The sequence below is a fragment of the Amaranthus tricolor genome, chromosome 17 (genome assembly GCF_026212465.1).
Source record: "Amaranthus tricolor cultivar Red isolate AtriRed21 chromosome 17, ASM2621246v1, whole genome shotgun sequence".
NCBI classification, from domain to species: Eukaryota; Viridiplantae; Streptophyta; class Magnoliopsida; order Caryophyllales; family Amaranthaceae; genus Amaranthus; species Amaranthus tricolor.
The window spans coordinates 16,327,797-16,350,841 of NC_080063.1; the positions used below are offsets into that span (position 1 = coordinate 16,327,797).

At 32.6% G+C, this 23,045-nt stretch overlaps 4 protein-coding genes across 5 annotated transcripts; all 4 read right to left on the reverse strand.

Annotated features, from left to right (window-relative positions):
* Positions 1 to 718: 718 nt before the first annotated feature.
* LOC130804224 (ATP synthase subunit b', chloroplastic-like) lies at positions 719 to 1,714 on the reverse strand. The gene has a single exon (XM_057668597.1). It carries the CDS (start codon positions 1,512 to 1,514, stop codon positions 849 to 851), a length of 666 nt encoding a protein of 221 aa, XP_057524580.1. The 5' UTR covers positions 1,515 to 1,714; the 3' UTR covers positions 719 to 848.
* A 438-nt stretch (positions 1,715 to 2,152) lies between these two features.
* Positions 2,153 to 6,461, reverse strand: LOC130804223 (uncharacterized). Its single transcript, XM_057668596.1, has 5 exons — positions 5,858 to 6,461; positions 5,155 to 5,254; positions 4,909 to 5,008; positions 3,426 to 3,514; positions 2,153 to 2,686 (listed from the first exon to the last, which is right to left on the reverse strand). The coding sequence occupies exons 1-5, from the start codon at positions 6,132 to 6,134 to the stop codon at positions 2,392 to 2,394; spliced, it is 861 nt and encodes a 286-aa protein (XP_057524579.1). The 5' UTR covers positions 6,135 to 6,461; the 3' UTR covers positions 2,153 to 2,391.
* Positions 6,462 to 7,047: 586 nt separating this feature from the next.
* On the reverse strand, positions 7,048 to 15,597 carry LOC130804150 (UDP-N-acetylglucosamine transporter UGNT1). Of its 2 annotated transcripts, XR_009039986.1 has the most exons (11): positions 15,293 to 15,597; positions 13,944 to 14,020; positions 13,065 to 13,229; positions 12,842 to 12,975; positions 10,984 to 11,114; positions 10,832 to 10,876; positions 10,629 to 10,726; positions 10,243 to 10,350; positions 8,874 to 8,994; positions 7,972 to 8,028; positions 7,782 to 7,863 (listed from the first exon to the last, which is right to left on the reverse strand). XR_009039986.1 is itself a non-coding variant. In XM_057668487.1 (10 exons), the coding sequence occupies exons 1-10, from the start codon at positions 15,423 to 15,425 to the stop codon at positions 7,789 to 7,791; spliced, it is 1,023 nt and encodes a 340-aa protein (XP_057524470.1). In that variant the 5' UTR covers positions 15,426 to 15,594; the 3' UTR covers positions 7,048 to 7,788. The 2 variants fall into 2 exon arrangements, 1 of the variants encoding a protein (XP_057524470.1); XM_057668487.1 differs by lacking the exon at positions 8,874 to 8,994 and having other exon boundaries at positions 7,048 to 7,863; positions 15,293 to 15,594.
* Positions 15,598 to 19,793: 4,196 nt separating this feature from the next.
* LOC130804433 (2-hydroxyisoflavanone dehydratase-like) lies at positions 19,794 to 21,334 on the reverse strand. The gene has a single exon (XM_057668863.1). It carries the CDS (start codon positions 21,205 to 21,207, stop codon positions 20,143 to 20,145), a length of 1,065 nt encoding a protein of 354 aa, XP_057524846.1. The 5' UTR covers positions 21,208 to 21,334; the 3' UTR covers positions 19,794 to 20,142.
* Positions 21,335 to 23,045: the final 1,711 nt, after the last annotated feature.

Consider the following 23,045-nt stretch of genomic DNA (forward strand, 5'->3'; position numbering starts at 1 on the left):
ATAATTAGAAAGCCCTCACTTGCTTAGGATGAGGAACGACTCTCTAATACAATTACTTCTTGTATTATTATGCATAATATGATAGCGGAAGATAAAAGAGATACATATACACACTATGCTGATGGTAGAGAGTTTATGGGAGATCGTCCTCAAGGTCAATCGGAAGGTACAAGTGGATTAAATGATGAGTTTTAGTATTATACAGATAGAATTGTTGATATCAACCGATACTTGGCAAATAAGGATGATGTTGAAAATCGACAAACACATTTATCCTTAAAAGATGACTTGGTTGAAAATATCTAGCAAAAGTTTGGAAGGAACCACAATTAATGTATCATTTAAAATTTTAGTTTTTTTTAGTTTGTGTACTTATTTTATGTATGCGCATTGTAATTTTTATTTGAATTTAACGAATTTTCCTTAATTATTATTAATGTCTACAAATTTATATTTATTAAAAAATATTAGTTTTATTAAAAGAATAAATTTTTTTAATTAATAAAAATGTAAATCTATTTTCATCAAATAACATGAAAATATTATTATGAAAAAATGAAAATAAATATTAGATAAATTAAAGGAGCAAAAAGTATAATGGGATAGATAAATATTAGATAAACTTTTAGAAAAAAGAAATATTGTGAAATAGTTGGATGACTTTTTAATACATCGCCATAAATCATACTCTTACCCGAATTTAAAATTCCATCCAAAATTCCAAAAGTAGAGCATTGTATTATTTATACCATTACTATATCCATTCATTCACATACAAATATTGAAATATAAATATAAAACTTACAAAAACACCAAACTACTTCTCAAAACCCAAAAATATAACAAAATCAAGAAACAGGAAGAACCTTCTTAACAATTTCATCACTAAGAGCAGCAATTTGGGAATCCAAAGATTTAATTGTATCTTCTTTTTGCTTCTCCAAACTACCCAAAGCTTCTTGAAGCTCAGATTCAACTTTTTTTCTACCTTCAGCTAATTTAGCCTCAACTTCAAGTTGTGTTTCTTTCTTCATCTTATTCAAAGCAGCAGAAATCTCAGCTCGTGCAGCGCGCATGATAGCATTAGCTTGTTCTTCAAGTTGTTTAACTTCAGAGGAAGTGTCTTTAACATCAGCAAGCTTTTCTTTAATGGCGGAATCACGTTGATCCATGAAATCTCCTAAAGGGGTAAAGTAAATTTTGTCAAGAGCGAACATAAGTAGAAGAAATTCAGCCATTATGATTGGGAGTGTAAGATTGAAATCGAAGAGTGAAGCCTTTTCGATTTCTTCAGCAAGAGAAGGGTGAGGAAGAAGGTAAGAGAGAGAGAGTGGAGCAGCTGTAATGGCGGCAGATTTGAGGAGAGAGAAGTTGAGGTTTTTGAGAAGTGGGTTTTGTAGAGAAGGGAATTTGAGAAGTGGGTTTTCAAGGGGGGAGAATTTGGGTTTGTGGGTTGTGGGAATTGATGGAGTTGGGAGAGATTTGGAAGAACAAGCCATTAGCATGTTAGCCATGGGTGATTGTTGAGCTTTCTATGTGTTAGATGATGGATGAATAAGAAGATGAATGTGTTAATGGTGAGAGATTTTTGATCGGGAAGAAGTGGATTTGGGAAGGAAAGATTTGGGAAAGGTTATCTCAAACTATGCCACACAAATGTGGGTTTTTAAATTGTGGTACAAAATTTTGTTTTTTTGTTTTTTATAATTTTTTTTTTTTGCAATATATTCCTTTTATGGGAAATCCTTTTGAAAAATTTGTTTTGGTTTTCATTAATTGGACTAGTAAAAGTTTACTCCAGCTAAAATAAAAATTTAGCCTTTAACCAAACAAAAAGCTATAGATTTAATATTTATAGCATAATTGAAATACTTGCTATGTAAAATGTAATGAGGCGTAATTTGTTAAAATGTAATTAACATATGTTAGATATACTAGTAAATTTAATATAGAATATAAAATTGCATATACAATCCATTAAAAATTAAAATTTTAAAAAAATTACTCCACATGAATTCAAGATTTTCAGATCATATTTTTGCTGCATAGTGCAACCTGCTCGATTCTGCAATTCAGTTTGAGCGTGTTTAGCACATAAAAGTCGGGGCAAATGTGATCAAACTTCATCGAATTGGTCGAGCATTCACATAAATGATAGATCAATGCTAATCATAATGCTCAGATCTTTATTGCTTTGTATCTATATGCCATACTGCTACAAATGTATTTCAGGTTCCGTGACAGATCCTTCAACTCGATTTGAAACTCTACATAACTCGAATTTTTCCGACCACATACATGGGTATACAACTTATATGCAGTTTTATTTGTAAGCTTTACATCCAAGAGAATTGATTCCAGCATTTGGTATTTCTGTATTAATGATAATGCTCAAATTTCTACCTGTGATACTCTGGAAGAATAGCTTGGCAGCCTATCATCACAAAAAGGAAACAAGCTTTTTAAGCAACCCACAAATCCGCCTGTCCACTTGGGTGAATTGGCTGGTCTTTCGAACTTACTGTGTTCTGTGCTGGAAATTCTGGAATACAGAAACCACCCTCTGAATAAATGAGCGAGCACAGGCTCATTGTAGTTTGAATTATCATGCACTTGATATCTTACGTTCTCTACATCATCATCGGCTACCTCTATTTCCGATATTTCTTCCTTGTTGCTCTCTGTTCTGCATAAAGGAATATGCCAGCCATTCAGTTTCCTCAATGCAGATCGACTAAATAAAGGAACTAGAAGCTAAAAGTAACCAGAATTGAACAAATGTAGATATTCTACTAATTACGACAGCACCAAAAACAAGGCTTCATATGTGTAGAACCCTAAAAAGTGAATACATCACTACTCAAAGAAAGTGATCATGCTTTTCTTCAAGTATCAGGACCAGAGTAACGTAATCGCAACCTAATTCGTGCTCTGAGTTCGGAATTCACTCAAAATGGCCCAAAATTGACCATAATTCACCTTTTTGATTCACAATTCACAAGGAGAGTGATAAATCATGTGACATTAATCAGGACCATCAAACAAACTATTTTATCTGGTTCAGTCTCAGTTTCAGTAACAGCTCATCAAAAGGAGCAAGTTAGTTCAAGAACTCGTCAAGATAATGAAATGGACCAAAAGAGTTGTATACTCCAGGCATTTGAAACAACAAAATTAGCATTATTCTATCAACAGTTAAATTTGCACGACAACCTCAAAAATGAATACCTAAATAAAAATAAAAAATAAAAAATAAAAACAAAAACAACCGTTACAGGCACTACCTAGCATGCACTTCTCACTATTGAGGTCATTTAGCACAGGGTTAGCATTTGGGTATGGCAATGGGTTGGGTACAGCAATGGGATACGGCATACAGCAAAAGAAAGATTAGAAAGCAAAAAGAGCATGAGATGAAGTCCAACATTGTACTAGGCTTGGGAGCTTCATTTCGTTTTCTTGATCTCTTTTTTATGAGATTGTAAGCAATTGACACGTGCCGAACAAAGTGAAGCTGCATAGGTCACATTATGTCAAATCAGTACAAGCCACAGAGAAAACACATTATCCGATTCATTCAAATGTCAGGAAAACCAATTTAAACATTTTATCATCCTGGAACCAACATAACACAGATTTGCAAACAAATGCATTAGTGAAAAGAAGTTAAATCACAATTAATTCTAGCAGTTTGAGTTTAGTGAACATATATAACATATGCCTTTAAGTTTTTATTCGCAAAAGGATGAACACGAAAGTTTAATGAAGAAAAAGTACAGAAAGAAAGGTATTTTGATAGTTTGTTAGCCTTTTTCAGAGCTTTCAGCTCATTTGAAAGAAAAGAAGACCTCTCAAAAGTCTGTTACCTATCACTTATTTACTCCATTAAGATTACCTTTAACTTTATGCTATAGACAGATCACCATGTCAATTCATAACAGTTTAGAGTTTACTCACCCTAATTTTAGTCAAGTGTTGGGTGAGTTAAGAGGTCACGCACTGTCGACCTCAATAAAAAGAAAAGCCACACAGAATATATATACATATGAGCTTATACCTAAATATCGTTTCTTAGACACACATAGGGAGATCTATTGCAACACATAAAGAACACTAAGACAACAATCACACTTTAAATTGATTGTTCCTCTAGTTCAGTAAACCACATGGTGAGTGCTTTACATGAGAGAATATTTCTTTATTCAAACTCACAACACTTGACCTTTTCAACTAGCTATGAGCATTTATATCTTTTAGAATTCATTATTTAACAGTCTAAACCCATGTAGATGCTATTTTGAGGATGTACCTTCATATTCTACTCCACAAAAGCGCTCAGCACAACGATCACGACATTGCCAAGCAGAATAAAAGTAAAAATCAAAGTGTGCACTGTGCAGGATGCAGGAAAATCCATTTCTCAACTAATGAAGCACACAGATTACATCAGTCATACAAAATCAACCCTACAAATATATCTAATTAAAATACTACACGTGCAATCATGGACTACAACTTTTAGGTTTACATTTCTTTGGTTTCGGATCATAATAAACTATAGTAATTTAACTCGTTAGACTAATGTGCACTTCTTACATGTAAAGTGCAATGATATTTGTTATTAAGGGTCAATCAGAAACAACCTCTTTGTGTTTGCAAGGACAACACTGTGTACATCTGACCTCTAAAACACTGCCTAGGTTGGAGCCACTTAATGGCATTTGAGTATTAGAATATTGTTGTATGCACTCCACACGATATTAGAAATATCATATCCTATATTAGGAATCTAGAATGGCATACTGCAAATAATAATTTAAGGAATATGCTGAATCTGTCAAATAGAGAGCAGTAGGCAACACAATTTTCAGGAGATTTGAAATTCAACTTGTATACAAGGACACATACCTCATCCCCGTCCCTTATGCCATAACTATTGATATAGTCAACGTCATTTAGAAGCTTCTGACCAGAATATGATAAACAAAAATGTGCCCATACATGCCGCCTAACAGCAAAAGAGTTATATAGAAATCAGTAAAGTAGAAAAGCCAGACAGAAAGTCACAGTAGAAAACAATGCAGCTATATGCCATGGATTCCCTTTCTGAAGTAAGGATTTTTAAGTCCGTAATACACATGAGTAAGATCATACCACGAAATTTTTCCAGGTCCTTCAGTAGGTAAGTGACTGAAAGCGCTTTCCACTGCTTGCTTAAGGTCAGAAATCTTCGCCATCGTTATGACTTCAATTTCTGCAAAACCACTCAATTATAACCAATTAAACCAATATCTAATCACTCCATAAAGATAGTCTGCATTCTTATTAAAATTCTGAATTTAATTACTTCCAGCCCTAATTGATGAACCATTCTTCCTACATTTCTTGAAATATCATTTACTTAATGAAACTACTTCCAACATCTAACTACCCCATAAACAAAGTCAATCATTCATAAGTATTAAGTCATTGTTTGGAAAACATGCAAAAGATCCTTCACACTATTTCAATTACTTTCAAGTGCTGATCATCATTGTATAAAGGAAATGCAATATGTTCCGCAATTCAAATCAAAATAAATGCCAGACTTAAGAATCTAAAAACATCATGAAAACTTATGAGTTAATTAAGGTAAGTTCGATGGGGAGTAGATTCAACAGTCCTAAGACACGTTATGAAAAACCTAATTGTTCACAATATATTTACTGAGTAACAACTAAAGCTCAAGTTTAATCATCAATTCATCTATAACTTGAAAATTACAACACCTTGCAAATTATCAGAGATTACTCAGTACTCACATTTTCACAAAAAAAAAAAAAAAAAAAAAAAAAAAGAAAGAGAGAGAAATTTATACCGAAAGAGGAGCCATCTAATTTGATGACGGTAAGATGAATTGGAGCTTGAGCAAGCTTATCATAAGAGAAACTCTTCCTAATACTCACAATCGACAATGCCGTTGAAACCGACGATACATTCCGACATATACTTCGCCGACGTTTTGACGATGAAGATAAAAACGACGGAACAATCTCGAATGAAGCCCTAGATGATTGTAATTTTTCTCTACCTCCGTTTTGATCTCCGAATAGCTCTTCGTCTTCGTTCGCAACTCTGAAGCTGAATCTTCGCATAGTCACAAAATTGATTGAAAAAAGAAACAAAATTCACAAAATCACAACAATAAAACCAATAATGTGTGTTTTGCGTGCTTTAATGGCGAAAAAAAAGGTAAAAATGGGACATTTGTTTGATTCCTAGATTAAAGGAACACGCAAAATTAGATGATTTAAGGGTTTTCTATGATTTCAAAAAAGAATTGCTTTGCCTTTTGGAGTGATGAAAGGAAAGGAATGTTGGGCGCCGGTTCCTCGGACAAGAGAGAGAAAGAGGAGAGAGAAAAAATGGAGGTATAAATAACAATGGTATCGCTTGCTACTTTGCTACTCAATTTGATTGTAGTGACAATTAATTTAGCCGCCTCTTTTCCAACTTTGTCAATTTTTTATTAGTTGGAAAACACTTCACAAAATAAAATTGAAAATTAAATTCAACTAGTAAAATTCTAAAAATGATGTATACTCTTTTTGTAAAAATTATAGATTAATAAAGGTGGACATGATGACTATTAAAAAGTTAATAATGATAAAGTTTGTTTTTATCTGAGGTGAGATTTTATTTTTATTGGTTTAAAATTTATTTTTGAAATTATAGTTCTATTTTTTTTGTGGATTCTTATAAAAAAGGATAATTTTTTCGACTTTAAGAACTTGTGATGTTTTCTATTTATGATATTTATATTTAGGGAAAAATATGTGCAAAGGATTTTTTTTAATTTAAAGAAAATTGTTTTTCATCCAAGTTTTTTAGTTTGAATTTCTAGTCAAAACAATTAAAATAATTTAAAATAATTTTTTGAAAATTTATTAACTTTGCCTATAACATGATTTTATATTTTTAATTACATGATAGGCTGAGGAGAAAGAAAGCCTAGATGAAAATCAAACTCAAAATACTTGAAAAAACATACTCGTTCTTCCGTTTCACTTTATCATAGTCCATAGAACTAGCTCAATCTACCTATCCTTCTTCATTTACCCACAAAAGTATATTGTGTTAAACTATTTCTAGTTGTTCTCACTTCTCATGTTGTAATGTTGAGCTACTTCTTTTTTCTTTACTCTTGTGTTTGACGTATGTATTATAAATTTTAAAATTTATTTTATAAAAGATGTCTACTTATCATCTATGTTTATGACACCAACCATTTCACATGTTGGGTTTGAGACAAGATATCCAATTAGTCTTATAAAGAACAGCCCAAATTGGCAAATTTCAAGGCAAAACTTTTCAACCGTTCATCACAACTGTTACAAGAATACAACTACTATATGGGCAAAACAATTACAGCAATATTTACCAGAACATGCCCAAAAACAAGAACTATACCCTACAAATCATCAATATAGTTAATAATGGCCTAATGGGTGTAATCACAAATTAGTAGCAGCGCGCGCTTTATCTTCCATCGCATTATACTCTGACCACATTCTTCATGATCAATGGAAGATGAAAGTTGCTCCTGGCTCCAGCTCAATCATTTAGTTATTGACAAACCCGTACCTTCTCGTCAAATACCCTTACTAGCTTCTGGAATGGGTTACCCGTTACCTGTTAGATCGTTACCTATTAGATCACTGTTGTTGCATTCATATGACTGCAAACCTAGCCAGCACCCAGCAGCAGTAACGGATAGTCATAACATTAATCGATGCTTCTATCATGTGGTTACTTGCCCACTAATTTATAGTAGGCATACAAACCAGAGCCCAGAAAACCAAGAAGCTGTCCAATAACATTCAGCTGCAAGTAGAATGCAAAAACTCAATTATCAATATTCACCTGAGAGTCCATAGTAAATACTAGTACAAGAATTATAAGCAAAAAGTACAGTAATACCGTTTCACTCACCAAATCAAAAGGTAGACCACCGAATATCATCCAGCCCAGTCCGATGGTGAAAATGTCCTACAAAAGAATAGCATAAAGATACAAGTTCATAAGAAAATTGGAAAAAAAAAAAGGAGGCAATCCTGGGAAGAAAAAGGGAATTAAGAGCTTTTGTTCTCTTTAAGAACGGGTTTCAATTTTTTAGTTAGTTCTCTCTTGGCCAATAACTGTTCAACCCACATTTTAGAAACTGGGATCTGATTTTTGAGTGATCTTGAAAGAGAAAGTTAAAACAAATGTCTTCGTGCAACAGGAGTTGAAGAATGGGAAAGGAAAGGAAGAAACAGATTCATTTTCCTTTAATAGGATATGGATTGGGAAACATCAAGGGGATTGGAAAGGATCCAAGTAAGCACAAGCACTTTTCAACACCTTCCCACCCCTCTAGTCCCATTCCATGTCAGCTATCTTTCCCTCCCCAACCATTTCCACTGATCCCCACCATCGCTATTACATGTCAGCCTCTTATATTTATTTGTCATCTACAGTCTAATAACACTAATCTTTTATAAATTTATCCAATAGAACAATAATGCCAGAGCCTTAATCCCAAAAAATTAGGATCTGCTACATGAACCAATATATTAGTTTCAATAGTCATCCACGTGTAACAATATAAAGACTAATTACGGACAAAATCACCACAGATAGTGATTTGACCAGCTTTTGACGTTTGTACCTCAATTAGTTAAAGAAAATTGGTTCCTATTCGAATTAAACCCACCCTCTACCTTCATCCCATGTAGCCACCACCCTCATTCCCTTCGCTCACTATACCATTGTCAGCACCATCACCGCTTGCACGGAAATGGAGAACTGCATCTAAAATAAAGGTAGCAAGATAAGAGACATAAACTACATACCTCAAAGACCACCACTATCATCATAAATCTTCCTATATACTATCTCTCCTTCTTCTTCCTTCTACATACCTCCAAATTGATGATCATGCCTGTTTCTTCAATATATTCCCATATTCCATATCTGCAAACCTCTCAAGTCCCCCATTAATCATCAAGCCAAAACTCGATAATCACACATTCACACTAAGTATCATTCTTCTTCACTTAAACCAAATGGCATTTTTTATTTATGTACTAATGCTAGATTTTATTCCATATCAATACACGTTTTTAGTTTCATCGTATATTTCATAGCTTTTTTCTTTTTAAGTTCCCTTTGAAACAATATTGTATGAGTTTCTATATAACTTTTTCTTATTTTGTCTTTCTATATAAATTCAATCTGAAAGCTAATGGATTATGGAAGTGTGATGGTAAACTGCTTGGTAGTTTATCATTTCTGAGCGAATATTGGAAAGAGACTTTATTATTTGAATAGGAATCTAAAATAACACCTTTATTTTTACAAGGGTAAGGTTGTATAATCTGACCCCCCAAACCGAAGCCTAGGTAGGAGCCACTCGATGGAATTGAAATAATAAAACATTGTTATTATAGAGATCTTGATTATCATTTGATGAGTTTGAAAGAGAGTTACAAAGATATTTTGACAATTTTATTGTGATAGTGGTGGTGATGGATTGTGGGGACAAGTTCTTTGTCTAATGGGCTTGAGGTGATCAAGCAGACCAGGTTGGCTAACAAGTTGGCAACAGTTGCTTCCGCTTTGTATTTCCTACAATTTTTGTTGGATGATGATGATGTAGATTTAACCCGCCCACATAGTTAGGATTAAAGGTTTGGTAATTTGATGGTGCAGATTCAAGACGGGAATGAGAAAGAGGGGTTTAACTATAGCAATTACTAAAATTTCGGGAATTGAAAAGTGATTAAATAACAATGTGTGGAAGAGGGTATGAGAGGCACAGAATTAGCTGAAATATAAAGACCATTAATATGCACTCACTGCTGACAAAGTAAACAAATAGAAATTAGATCTACTTTTTAGATGGTTCAATTACATTGTGGCTTATGATTTCATAGAGAATAGCAGTCCCCAAGACATGTAGATCAGCTTGTCATCCAGCAACCACAACCTCCCCACATCCCCACTTAGCCAAACTAAGTAAAAAATTTATACAGAATTTTAAGCAAGGTTGATTCACTCATTGTTGTTGGTATGACTTGTTCAAGTCCATAGCCAAGGTCAATCATTTTTATGCTTTTAAGTATAATAGAAAAACGATTTAACAGTTAAAGAGAGATCCCACAAAAAAATTGTAGCATCATAAATACATGCCCAGAGGGATGAAATATAAAAAGTACTCACCTTGAGGTTACCACAGATGGTTTGTGTTAGTGCTGAATTGAGAGTTGTGTTGAGAAAAATACTGTAGTTGAGGAAGAAGGCCAGTACACAAGAAAAGAACAGAACAGCCTACAAGGAGTGCAGAAAAGAGAGGAAGATAAGCACCAATACAACCAACGTCAAAACATTTACAAAGATACCTCATGCCATGTTTTAAAAATGTGATAATAAATCATATCTAAGAAACATTCATCATGAAAACAATAGTTAGAGATAACCATAACATGAATAAAAAATGTGTATATATATAGTATAGTATAATACATAACAAAGCTTTCAGCAGTCCCAGCACTAAGCATGCATGCAGAGAATTTTTATCGACAGAAGAATAAGGATAAATGAAGTACCAGAAAGCCAGGAGAAAGCAAGTATGGGAAGTTGAAGGTGATCTCCAGGTCACCTTTCACATAAGTCCAAAACACCAAAATTGGTGCACAGATTATGCCTAAAATTTATTTTTGAAAATAGTATCATGAGTATAGAACTGTACATTGAGTAGCAAGGCTGTATGTATTCAGTAAATTGTTTTATCAAAGATTGGCAATCTCACCATTACACCACATAAGTCCAAAACTGTTAAGGCCACTGGATTTTCCTGAAAACAAAACAGATTATTATGCATCAATATGAGAAAGTATCCTTAAACTGAATGAGGTTATCAACACTAAAAAGGTAAATGGACCAAAGATAACGATGTATCACCAATTCGAGCAATAGTTGCAAGGTATATGGCTGTTGAAATGTTGGCCAGAAATACAACTCCATAACTATAAGCATCAAAAGACAGATCTCGAGCACCAGCAACGAATGCACCAAAAACTATCAGCCCAACACTGCACAAATAATTGAAAAAAAATCAACTAAAAAACAGAGAAGAGAAGTCAAAAGATATCTACATAGAATCCATATACTCCAATACTTCACTCTATACAAAAGCCATAATTACTAAGTTTGAATCCTAAGTAAGGTTTTACTCCAGACAACTAATGAACATTAGAAAACAAAATTGAACTTGAATGAGAACAACCTATATTTAGACAGTCAAGTTCTCTCTGAAAGCACAAAGGACATAGTACCCACCAACAAAAAGTGTCTGCATTGAGATGGAGGTGCAAATCCCCTATTGTACTCCCAAAGGTAGGAAAAAGATAAGAGAAGGAAAAAGTGTAAAGAGATATTTTTTGTCAAGGATCAACTTTTTACAACCTTTGCTGGGAAGCAACATTTTTTGGAGGGAAGCACCTGATACTCAAAAGTCATAACACATAAAACTTTGACAGGGTAACAGTAAAATTTTCATTCTGGAAACAAGTAGCAATTGTGCCATTGAAGATCCCTAATGCATGCCCTTCTCCTTGTCTCCTACACTCTGACTCCTCTCCAAATTATAAGCCATAAATTCACCCTTTGCAATTACTACATCAATGTCTGGCTTACTAAATTTCAGAATAACAGGGAAAGAAGTGGGTTTTTGTATCCTTTAAGGCTTTAACAAATGCATGTCGTATTTTCCCTAGTCTAGGATTTTCAAGGAGGATTATTGTAACTAGTTTATCCAATCTTATGTTTGGTAGGTTTAAACTCTAAGCATTCCGATCAACAATTTCTCTGGGAAAAGTCATCATTCAGATGGACAAGACTAGAGTGACCCAGAGGGTCACTTACCCACCAGACAATTATAAAATTTTAGTTGTTGAGTTAGAATCCACTGTTTTATGTCTATTAGTATGGGTTGATGATCCATTGGTTAAATTAAGAAATCCGATTCAAACTAAACAGAAACTTATGCTTAGCATTTATATATAGGATGACAAATTGCTCTTAAAATTCTGGAGTTGACTTATGGAAAATTACCAAAAATGACAAGGGATAAGAGCCATTTTGATGATGACATTTGCTATAATGAAAAATTCAGCATTGTTAATCAGAGAGAGAGAGAGAGAGGCTAGTAATGATCAATCCGAGCTCATGAAGTGGTTGATCCAACCCACAAATGCAAGTAATGGTCAGTGGTCAGTAAACATTTAATGCAATCTAGTTTTTGTTTATAGTTGGTTAGTAAGATCAATAATCCAAAGTAAATCCAATTACCGTGATGAATAAGGTTGGCTTGTGGTGAAAGAATAGTAGAAGATGAAAGAAGTGTTAGGCACATATGAGAAGGAAAAAAAGAAGGGAAGTGATGTCCACTCGCCAAGATATTGACTTTTTAGCTGGAAAAAATAGCATTAGTTGCATGATGACAAAACTTTATGTCCTATAAGGTGTTCGACTCCCAAAAAAAGTACAAACTTGACAAATAGAATCTACAGCGATTAGCTTCAAAAAAGCGCAACAAATTTTACAAAGGTCTGATTAATTTATAACTTCAGAATCTCCTAGAAAGTAAATCCCATGTTTTATATACAAGATCACAGGCATAATCACTACCTTCAGATGACAATCAATTGAATGTAATAAAAAGATTCATGTATTATATACACCATAGTTCACATTAAATGCATATAAATAAAATGTATACCCATCACTCGAAGGTTTTTGCATGAAGTGAAGTTTTTACCTCCCAACGATAGGGGACGTATACTTCTGCCTGGCTAAAATATACTCCACAAGCATTGTAAAAACCACAGTCGTCCTCCTCAGAGTAGTATACATAGGAACATTTACTCCGCGCACAGACTCCATCGTCACTAACTTTGTAAGAGATGCAAAACATAAGTTAGTTGCAACAGAAAAATAGAAAAGAATTTCAAAAATCACTCAAAATTACAGGGTAAACATACCATATACATCAAATAGGTGAATGCAACAGGGAGTGTATGTATCAATGTTTTTAAAGGTAAGAGAGTAACAGGGTTATCAAGAGTAGTTACTGATGCTTCAGCAACAGTGAAAGAGATGAGCTTCAAGCGTCTCATTACATATAGAAATGAAGATGAAGATAGCATCTGCAGGCACAAACAAATCAACAAACTCATGTTATGTTCTGAGGAAAAAATATTATTAAAGCACACAACAACCAGTAGTTAGATAAATCTATATTGCAAAGGAATAGTTCATAATTTTCTAAGCCACCACCATCTGCATGTGCAACATGTAAATGCCGACAAGCATCGCACCAAAAAGACCATAACATTCCATCATAGAACTGAACTCAGATTTTTATCCATGACCGAAAAATCTTTTAGGCATCCAGATTCAAGAACATAACCACCATAACCAAAAATAAATTGGGAGAAAATATGAGATCTTGACTAGTTAATGCGATGTATTCAACATAATGAGCATATCTAGGACCATTCTTTTGTCCAAACTAGTATCGATCCATAATATAATTACTCACTCAATTATAGGCTAGTTATTTTTACAATAAAAGAACCATAATAGAAGAGAAGATGAATATTAACCAGCATAGCCTATATACAGGCTTTTAAATCTAAATAAAAGAGTTCATAACCATCACCACCCCTCATCATACAAAGAATTGATAACATACAAAAGAAATGAAATTTGCTGATAGATCAAAATACACTAAAGTTTTCGTAAATTGTTACACAATACAATCATGTCACCCAATCAAGAAATATCTTAATTCACATCAGAGACAAAAGGACAAGGTAAAAGATTATCTCAAAATTGCATTACAAAAGTACACAGCTTACCTGAAAAAGAGTAATAACATTTGCGCTTGGGAAGTTATACGAAGAGAGTGCAGCCTTGTTGAACATCACCAAGAGCACTACAAAAAGGAAATGGTCTCAGATATTTTTCTGCTCGAAATAGTAATTGCTATATTAGAAGTAACTTGGGGAAAAAGTTAGTTTTAAGTGGTAGTTTTACTATAAATAAGAGAAATTAGGGAGTCATTACAAATATGAATATTGTTAAGTAATTGGTGGATGAGTTTATACTCATTTTAGGAGATCTCGAGCTTCTCGAATTGCTTGATTTATATTTCATTACTTTGTAATCGTTCTTTAATCATCAATTTGATAGTATAATTTCTCTTTTGTCATTTTATCATTTCAATTTCTATTTTTCTGTTTTAGTCCAAATTTTCAGTTCATAGCAACAGCCTCTTTGCAATTCTACCCATAAGAAAGCATACATCGCATAGCCCCTACCGGGCTGCCCCACTATAATGTTATGCGCTCAGTTTTCATGAAAATCAAACATAGCATAGAAGAGAATGTAGTATCTATAGTTATTAAATTCCTCGCCATGTTTGAAGCAAGCACAACTGCATAAGATTGAACTAGAAATACGTCTCAATATTTTCTTCTTCTTTAGAGCCTAAATATACATTTAGAATCAATTATAATACACTTAATGGCTAACCCCCACCACCACCCCCTACCCTAACATCTCATTTGGTGTAATGATAAATTTAGGCAAAAGTGGTAAATCCCATTTCATTCCTATGATAATCAAGCTTTATACTTAAACTTGTGTTTTTCTTGGACATCCAATTTATTGACATACTCCTTCAAACTGCAACAATCAATTAAGCTAAACCCACAATGACTCATTCAATTACCTATTGACATCATAATTCACAATAACTTGAACAATTTCATGCTAGTTTCTCTCAAAAGCAAGAAGTCAACCATCCATAAAAGAACTTTGTTCTCTACAATGCTATCCACATGCTTATAACATATTAATCACCCTGTCAGCATTCAAGAGTTGCCTACAACCTCGAAAATATACTTCTACCTATTAAAATCTAAATTGCAATAGTTCCGAACTCAAACACAAAAAATAAGCTTCTAAATGATAGCAAATGGCACACAAATTCTTCAAAACTAAACATCTTGAACATCCTCATTCCTCATAGACAATATAAACATAAACAATAAAGCAAACCAACAATTAATTCATCATCTTAAAACCTTTCTCACCAAAATAGAATCAAACACCAATCGGAACAAACATAATACACTAATCAATCAGTTCAATTCTAGAATAAAAAAACAAGAACTTAACCCTAGGAGAGAGAAAAAGTCAATACCAGCACAAGACATATAAGAAATAGCAGCATAAGCACCACGTTTAGTCATGGCGGAACCTTTGAAGAGTTTATCATCGCTTTTCGGAGGATCCGAAACCGGAAGTAAATTGTTCTTCTCAGTATTGGAACTCATCTGAAATTTTGAATCTAAATCTCTTTCTCTCTCTGATGCTTTAATTTCTCTCTCTAAATATTTTTTTCTGGGAAATTTTCGTTTTGCAGTGTGTGTACGAATGATGATTGACGATGGTATTGGTTCAGTTGGAGTTGTTCCTTCTTTTGGGTTTAAACAAAGAAATAAAATGGAGGTGGTCCCGGGTCCGGGTTTGGTGTTTCAACGGACAACGGTAAGCAGACTTTTACAAGTCAATGTCTTTCTTGGCGTTCTAACTAAGCGATCCATCTTGGGTTTTAACCATGGGCGAATCATGACCAATTGAGCTACACACTTTTTATGTAACTCTTATCTCGTAATATTATTATTAATTAATCTTTCATAAAGCTCAAATATATATACATTTCAATTTGCAAATTTCGAAAATTAATCTCACAATATGAAAACTCGTCAAAATAGATTATAAAATATTATTTTGTAGTGTTGATTGAAAAAAATTAATTTTTAACATATATATTTATGCTTTTTTATATTTTTTATTATTGTTTTTGTCATGACTGTGCTCTCAGTGAGTTTGATTTATAGATCCGCCATTAGTTTTAACCCGACCCAACTATAATAATGACCCATTATCCAACTTAAAATCAGCAACTCTTGTGTGAAACCGTTTGTCTAGGAGACGACCTCTCACATGGATGATCTTTCACAAGCGGCTTAATGAATTAAAAAACTAAATTCATTTGTTGCATGCATTTATATTATGTGAATTATATGGAATGTAAAGTTGATGTTTATAATCTGTGAACTAACTATCCGTTTGGTTAGTGTTACTATATGATGGTAAAGGAAATAATTTAGTGTAAATTTGCATCAAAAGTTCCATGTCATTCCTATGGAGAAAAAACTTTAAACACAATCAATTTTTTTTGTTTGCAAATTTCCATTACCACATCTTCCAATGATAATGAATTGGAATAAATTTTATGAAGAAAATAAGATGATTGAAGTTGAACAAGCATGGCCATCAAGGTAGCCTAGAGATTTTTTAACCAAAATTACACTAATTTTCATTTCTATTTTCACCGTTTATTACCATCTACCAAACGGGTTGTAAGTGTTTATGGTATGTGTAGTAGGTGTTTAAGATCTTATGAAGTATGTTTTTATGGTAAGTCAACTAGGTTTCTTTTTTCTGTAAACATCTACTTCACATATGATAAAGCTACTTCACATACCAAAACACCTATTTCAACATCATAAGTGTGCGTTTTTAGTAGGTTTCGTAGGTGTTTATGGTATGTTTTTAAGATCTTATGAAGTATGTTTTTATGGTAAGTCAAGTAGGTCTTGCAGGAAACAACTGCAGTTATGCTCAGGAAAGCTGTCAACACTCGTATAAGGCAAGGCACCACACTTACCTCGTACCCTACCCATATAGGTGTACTAAAAAAAAAGGAAGGGGGACCATGGTGTAAGGATCAACAAACCACCAAACGCCACATAGGCATACGAAATATTCTATATATCTCTCTCTCTCTTCACTGATCTCGAGAAAAATTCCATTAAGGTAAAAGCCTAAACTGCCATTAGGGTCTTAGGAACGGTTCTCAAGACCCACTACTATAAATATACAGTGTCATGCATCACCAAGAGTAACGTAACTTTTACACTGAAACCCAAGTATTATTCTCTCGTACAAAAATAGCTCTAATTCCTTATAAACTTTATTAGCAATCATCTCAAAAACACTTATTGACTTAATCATCGGAGACGGACCCCCGGAGGACCACTCTTCGGCACTCGTTTGCTACCTTGTGCAGGAAAACACGGTGAAATAGTCGGAAAAGCAACTCAGACCTCTCCAGTTTTTCATATACACTGTGAACGGTAAAAGGCATTATCTTCATCTTTGTTGAGAGTGTTGATTGTTCTCTCCACAACTGGAACAATATGTACTATGATATGTGTTTATGTATATTGTATGTAAAATAGGTGTCTATGACATGTAAAGTGGATGTTTATGGTATATGAAGTACATGTTTACTATGTTAAAATTATTGTCAAAATTAAATAATAATTATTAGTTGTTATTTGGGAAAAAATTTGGTATTGCCCTATTCAATTCACCAACTTCAACTTCTTTTAAAATAATAAAAAAAACGTTACACCTAAATGATTACATATTGGTAGAAACATTAACAATGATGAACAACTTATTTTTGGTATTGAGGTAATAACAACTATTTTATTTTAAATTTTCATTATTTATTTATTTTATACTTACTTTTAAAATCAAATAATTTTAATTGTGAATTTTTAAAATTTCTAAATGTTAATATTTAGAAAGTATATATTGAGATGAATCTAACAAGATTCCACATAAATATGTTTTTTCTTATAAATGGACGAGAGATCGTAGTCAAAATTTAATATTAAAGTTTGTAAATTTTAATTTAAGAAGAATATATAAAAACCAATATTTTTTGGTGTCAAGATTATGTTTTCTTGAGGCTATAAATTTTTGCGTCATGTTGTACAATGCAACCTCTTCCATAAATTCAATCGAAGGTCGTGTAACAGATGCTTGATTGATTGTGCAATTCAAGGGAGAGTACCGCCTATGTACTTTTCTTTTTTATTTTTAATTCAATATAACTTTAATAATTAATAAAAGACAATTCTAAATAATTTTTAAAGTAATTTAATAAAAGTTAATGTCGAACAATAGTGATAAACTTGAAAATACAATTTGTAGAAGAAATAATATTTTTTTCACTATCCAATGCACTTAATTAATGCTTAATATTTCTTATTATATATAACCAAATATTACAAAAAGTAAATATTAATAATCTTTACATTGAGACGAATCAAACAAAATGTCACTTGCTATATTTTAATTTATAAAATAAGAATAAAATACAAAAAAATAATAAGTAAATAATATTAAAAAGTAAATGTCCTATTTTCTATAAATCGGAGGGAGTATGATTTTTGGGACATGTATAGTGTCTTGGATTGTGTGATGAGAATAGGGTGGTAGTTATTGAGGAAAAAAGTAGTTGGATTGAAGGAAAAAAAAATGTTGATCGAGCAGCAAACTTGAGCGTGTGGGGTTGTACTTGAACCTCACTCTTAACAAGCTTGATTTCTTGCTCAGCTTCGTATTGCACCAATTCGGGTCAGGTTCAAAACGAGTTTGTGTTGTACTAAGCCAAGAGCTTATCGTGCTCAGCACATTATACCAGGCTGCCAGCCTAGCCGGTGCGTAGCTCTATGTTCAACATTTTGGTGATTACATTCAAAATCATTTTAGAAATAATAACTTAAAATAATTCAATCTTTTATTGATTTTCATGTAATAATTCTAATTTTTAATTAACTATAAATACTTTTAATGTTAGAGTCACTTAACCAGAAACTTTATTGCCCAAATGATAATCGATTTTTGCAGGTTAATTGATACAACAAAGTAGGAAAAATAAATAAAATATCAAAATTATTATAAATCAAAAGTTAAATAAAACATAAATTTACTTGACTTCTCTTTTAAAATTTTTTTTAATTATTGTTAATTTTTTATAATTTAATTTCGTAATTAATTTTTTTTATTGTAAAATAAGTTGTTGTATAGATAAGAGATTATACCTTGATGCATTCTTAACAGTTAGTAAACACCCTTATAGTTAAGATTTTTCATGTTTAATCAAAAGTTGAGATTATTATAGAAAAATCAGTAAAAAATTAGATTATTTTACGTAATTTTTTCACCATTTTATTGTACTAAATATTTTTGTTTAGCTAGAAAATTTTGTTATATCTTAAAAAGTTAAAAAACTTTTACAATACATGAGAAGCCAACCAAGTGCACCAAATAAATACTACATATGGGAAGTAAAATCCATAAAATTCTATTTTACTATGTTAACCAAACACATTATTCATTGATTTAGAATGTTTACAAGGGAATAATTTTCTCATAAATTAATACTTGAATTTCTCATAGCTATTCAGAAAATCAATTATAGCTGAAATCAAATGATACTTTATCATAATTCTAATGCCTTATTATGAACTACTTAAATAAGGCTTTTTATTTATGTGGTGTTATTTTTTTTGCCTATATGGAAGAGATGTCACTAAATAACAAAGATAGGTCACTTAGTCATCATATTCCATTCAAATGAATTGCCTCATTTAAAAAAAAAAAAAAAAAAAAAAAAAAAAAAAAAAAAAAAACTTAAACTTTTGATGTAAACATGGTTGATGCACTAATCACATGGAATCAATCATGCCTTAATAGTCTAATTAATATTAATAGAAGTAGAAAACATTACTATTAGTCTTACTTCATAATATAGTGAAGCTTGATAGAAGTACTTTAAGTAATGAACAATCAACAATGAGCCTTTATTTCAAACACATAATTTAAATTCTTTGGAGTATGGTATAATACTCCTAGGACAACATAAATCACTTGAATTAAACTAATCCATTCCTTTGAGTTTGCTTCCTTTGACCATTTTGTGAGAAATTTTTTAGTTAAATGAGGCAAACTCTAAAGAATGAACGAAATATCTGCACTTTGTTTCAACCCACACAATTATTCCCTTGATTCAAGGGAGTGTATCACTAGGGTTTCACTCAAATAGACTATAGATAAGGTAAATTTCCAATACAAAATATAAAGGTAACATTTCCAATACAAAATATAAGTTTGAAGAGTACTAAATATTTATGCACCATTGATAAATTTTGACAAGTCTTGAATCAATTTGCTTGTTGCTGGATCATCTGGTAGTGATATGTGAAATACATGATTTTTTCCTCGGGCCTCAATCCAACTGGCCAATCCCGCCCACCCACTTGCCTTTACTGCTTTATAGTAGTATATATTACGACCCCGTAACTCATCCATCTCGGCTGTATAAATCAACAACTTCTTACATCCGAGGTGGGTGAGTTTCGGGGCATCGGGTACAAATGGGTTAATAAATGGATTGTCGACTCCGCCCGTGCAATTATGACAAACGTAAGACCATACTCTATAATTGGGTGAGTAGTGAATGTAATTGGGCTCGAGTGGAACCCGTTTTGACCCGAGGAAATATGGCATGGCTAGGAATAGTCCAGTAAATTGTAAGCCCGATCCTAGCCCTGCCCGAATGGCCAAATTATGAGCAATATTACCTCCTGCACTATCTCCTCCTACAAAGATCCTCTTTACATCCCCGTACTTTAACACCCATGGGTCCAAACCCGGGCCAGAACCCGTACCATGGGCCAAAACCCATTCAAGGGTTGCCAATGCGTCATCATACGGAGCAGGAACCGTAAACTCCGGATAAAGTCGGTAATCAACGGCAATAGCAACAATCCGAGCCTCGGCCGCAACACGAGCCACAAAATGAGAGTCTAGCCAACTAAAGGGGGAGCCAATACAAAAGGCTCCCCCATGAAAGTAAATAAGCACGGGCATCTTTCGGGCCGGGTCAGGCTGGGCTGGGTCAGGCCGGGCCGGCATGAAAACCCGTGCGCGTAGATTACTACCTTTAGAAGAACTAATATTTATGTCTTTGGATTGCACATGAGAGTCAATTGGAGGAGGATAAAAGGTTAGAGATTTGTTAGAAAACCTTAAAACGGTGCCGTTTTGATAATCAATAATGTAAGGTTCAATTATGTTTGGGGATTGGATAGAATTATTAGTAGCTTTGGATGTTGTTATGGAAGAAATTAGTAGTAGTAGGAAGAAGGGGAGAAGATGAAGATAGTTTTGTATAGAAGCCATTATTTTCATGTTTGAGTGTGAGAGAATGAAGCAAATGGAAAATTCAATGGATATTGATCAATAAGTATTTGATGGAGTTGAAATAATGTGCATGAATCATGATACCCCTTGTATTAAAGAGAAGTGTCGCATCTCTTCAAGAAATGGACAAGGGCATCAATTTTGTGGGTTCATGGTCCATAACTTGCTTTTTATGACATTTTTGTCCCAAAAAATATGGTTGTAGTTGATAAAAAAAATCATGAAATATGACCGTGGTTTGTAGATCAGAGCTAAAATTTTAAATAGGTTAAAGAATCTCTACATGTAAGGAGGAAGAGAGAATTGAATTGTTTATATAGGTGATAAGAATCGAATTTTTGTCACAATAATGAAGGAAAAAAATCTCGATCAACTACGTAGTTAACTCATGATTTATCAAATTTCTAGAATGGATAATCAGCTATAAGTTAGTTGTCAAACAAATAGGCATAAACTCGCTTTGTTCCAAAGAAATAGTCTCAAGTACAAATAGAGTGAAAATAAAAAAATGAATAAAAGTGATAAAAACATGTATTTAATGGAAGAATGTGTGGATGAAATGAAATGTATGCTAAATCATTGAATAAAAATTGTGAATCATGTCAAAAATAAAGTCGGGTAAATCCAATCCAATCAAATATAGTGACATACTAAAATGAAAAAAATGAGGTTAATTCTTTAAGAAATAGGGAATAGGGGTTATGAAAGGTGCTTCTTGGCTCTCGCACTAGAGAAACCCACCCCTCCACCACCTCCACCTCCACCTCCACCACAACCAAATCTCTACTATGCTCCATTGTCTTCAACAATGATAGTTCATTTTGCCCTTACTTATCGACGATCATAAAATACTCTTAGTGTCAAGGAGATAATATCACACTTGTGTTTTTGACCTTATATTCATTTCTACATCATTGATTTATGGAGGCCATTGTCTTGTACTAATATGAATTAATTTTATATACTATCATAATTTCATTGATTCATAATACTTGTGCACAAAATTGAAGTTTCTCAGTTTTCTTTATTCAATTCTTAGTGATCAAAATCATGAATATCAACTTATAATAATGTAAAGAGGATTTAGAGGGCAACAATCTACTTTTATTTCATTGAAGTATATTAAAATACGAGAAATAATATATTAATGTCCTTACCACTATAAATAAGTATATTTAAAAAAAAGGCTGTAAATGAGTATTATATTTATTTTTAAAAATAGAATTATCTTATGCTTTATGCAAATTACACAAATGGTATTGTCAATTAATAATTATTTTTCACTAAATATTACAATTTCATGCAAATCACACAAACAATGATGCAATTAAAACTTAATTTTTAACAAATATTTATGTTTTTAACTTCTTATTGTATACAAAACAATACCATAAGTTGTACTTCCTCCGTTCTTTTTTTATCTTCCACATTACTATAACGAGTAGTTTCAAAAGTTCTTTCACTTTAGAATACGTTCTATTTTTAGAAAATTTTTATCCCACTTTTACCCCTTAAAACCCCCCTTTTCTTTTAATGTACCCATTTTCTTTTATTTATAATTATTTTCTCTCTCATACTTTCAATACAATCATTACTTCACACTACTATTTAATTAAAATAATACCCACAACAACCTCATACTTTCAATATAATCATTAAAAGAATGGAGGGAATATATATTATTTTCTCTAAAAAAATACAATCTTCTAACTCCGTAGATTAAAAATGCCATTAATTTTTCTTTTCAACGAAAAATAGAATATAGCAAAAATAAATAATTACTTATTTATTTATAATTCTAAGTTTTATATCCAATTAATCAAATT

What these genes read in the sequence shown, in the direction of transcription:
- LOC130804223 (XM_057668596.1), bottom strand. Translation starts at nt 6,134, where the DNA reads ATGCGAAGATTCAGCTTCAGAGTTGCGAACGAAGACGAAGAGCTATTC. An exon ending in ATTAGATGGCTCCTCTTTCG is followed by an intron (nt 5,255 to 5,857) that starts GTATAAATTTCT and finishes GTGGTTTTGCAG; the next exon opens with AAATTGAAGTCATAACGATG. An exon ending in GCATAAGGGACGGGGATGAG is followed by an intron (nt 3,515 to 4,908) that starts GTATGTGTCCTT and finishes TGACCTATGCAG; the next exon opens with CTTCACTTTGTTCGGCACGT.
- LOC130804433 (XM_057668863.1), bottom strand. Translation starts at nt 21,207, where the DNA reads ATGAAAATAATGGCTTCTATACAAAACTATCTTCATCTTCTCCCCTTC.
- LOC130804150 (XM_057668487.1), bottom strand. Translation starts at nt 15,425, where the DNA reads ATGAGTTCCAATACTGAGAAGAACAATTTACTTCCGGTTTCGGATCCT. An exon ending in TGCTTTCTCCTGGCTTTCTG is followed by an intron (nt 10,351 to 10,628) that starts GTACTTCATTTA and finishes CACTCCTTGTAG; the next exon opens with GCTGTTCTGTTCTTTTCTTG. An exon ending in CCATCTGTGGTAACCTCAAG is followed by an intron (nt 8,029 to 10,242) that starts GTGAGTACTTTT and finishes ATTCTTTTGTAG; the next exon opens with GACATTTTCACCATCGGACT.
- LOC130804224 (XM_057668597.1), bottom strand. Translation starts at nt 1,514, where the DNA reads ATGGCTAACATGCTAATGGCTTGTTCTTCCAAATCTCTCCCAACTCCA.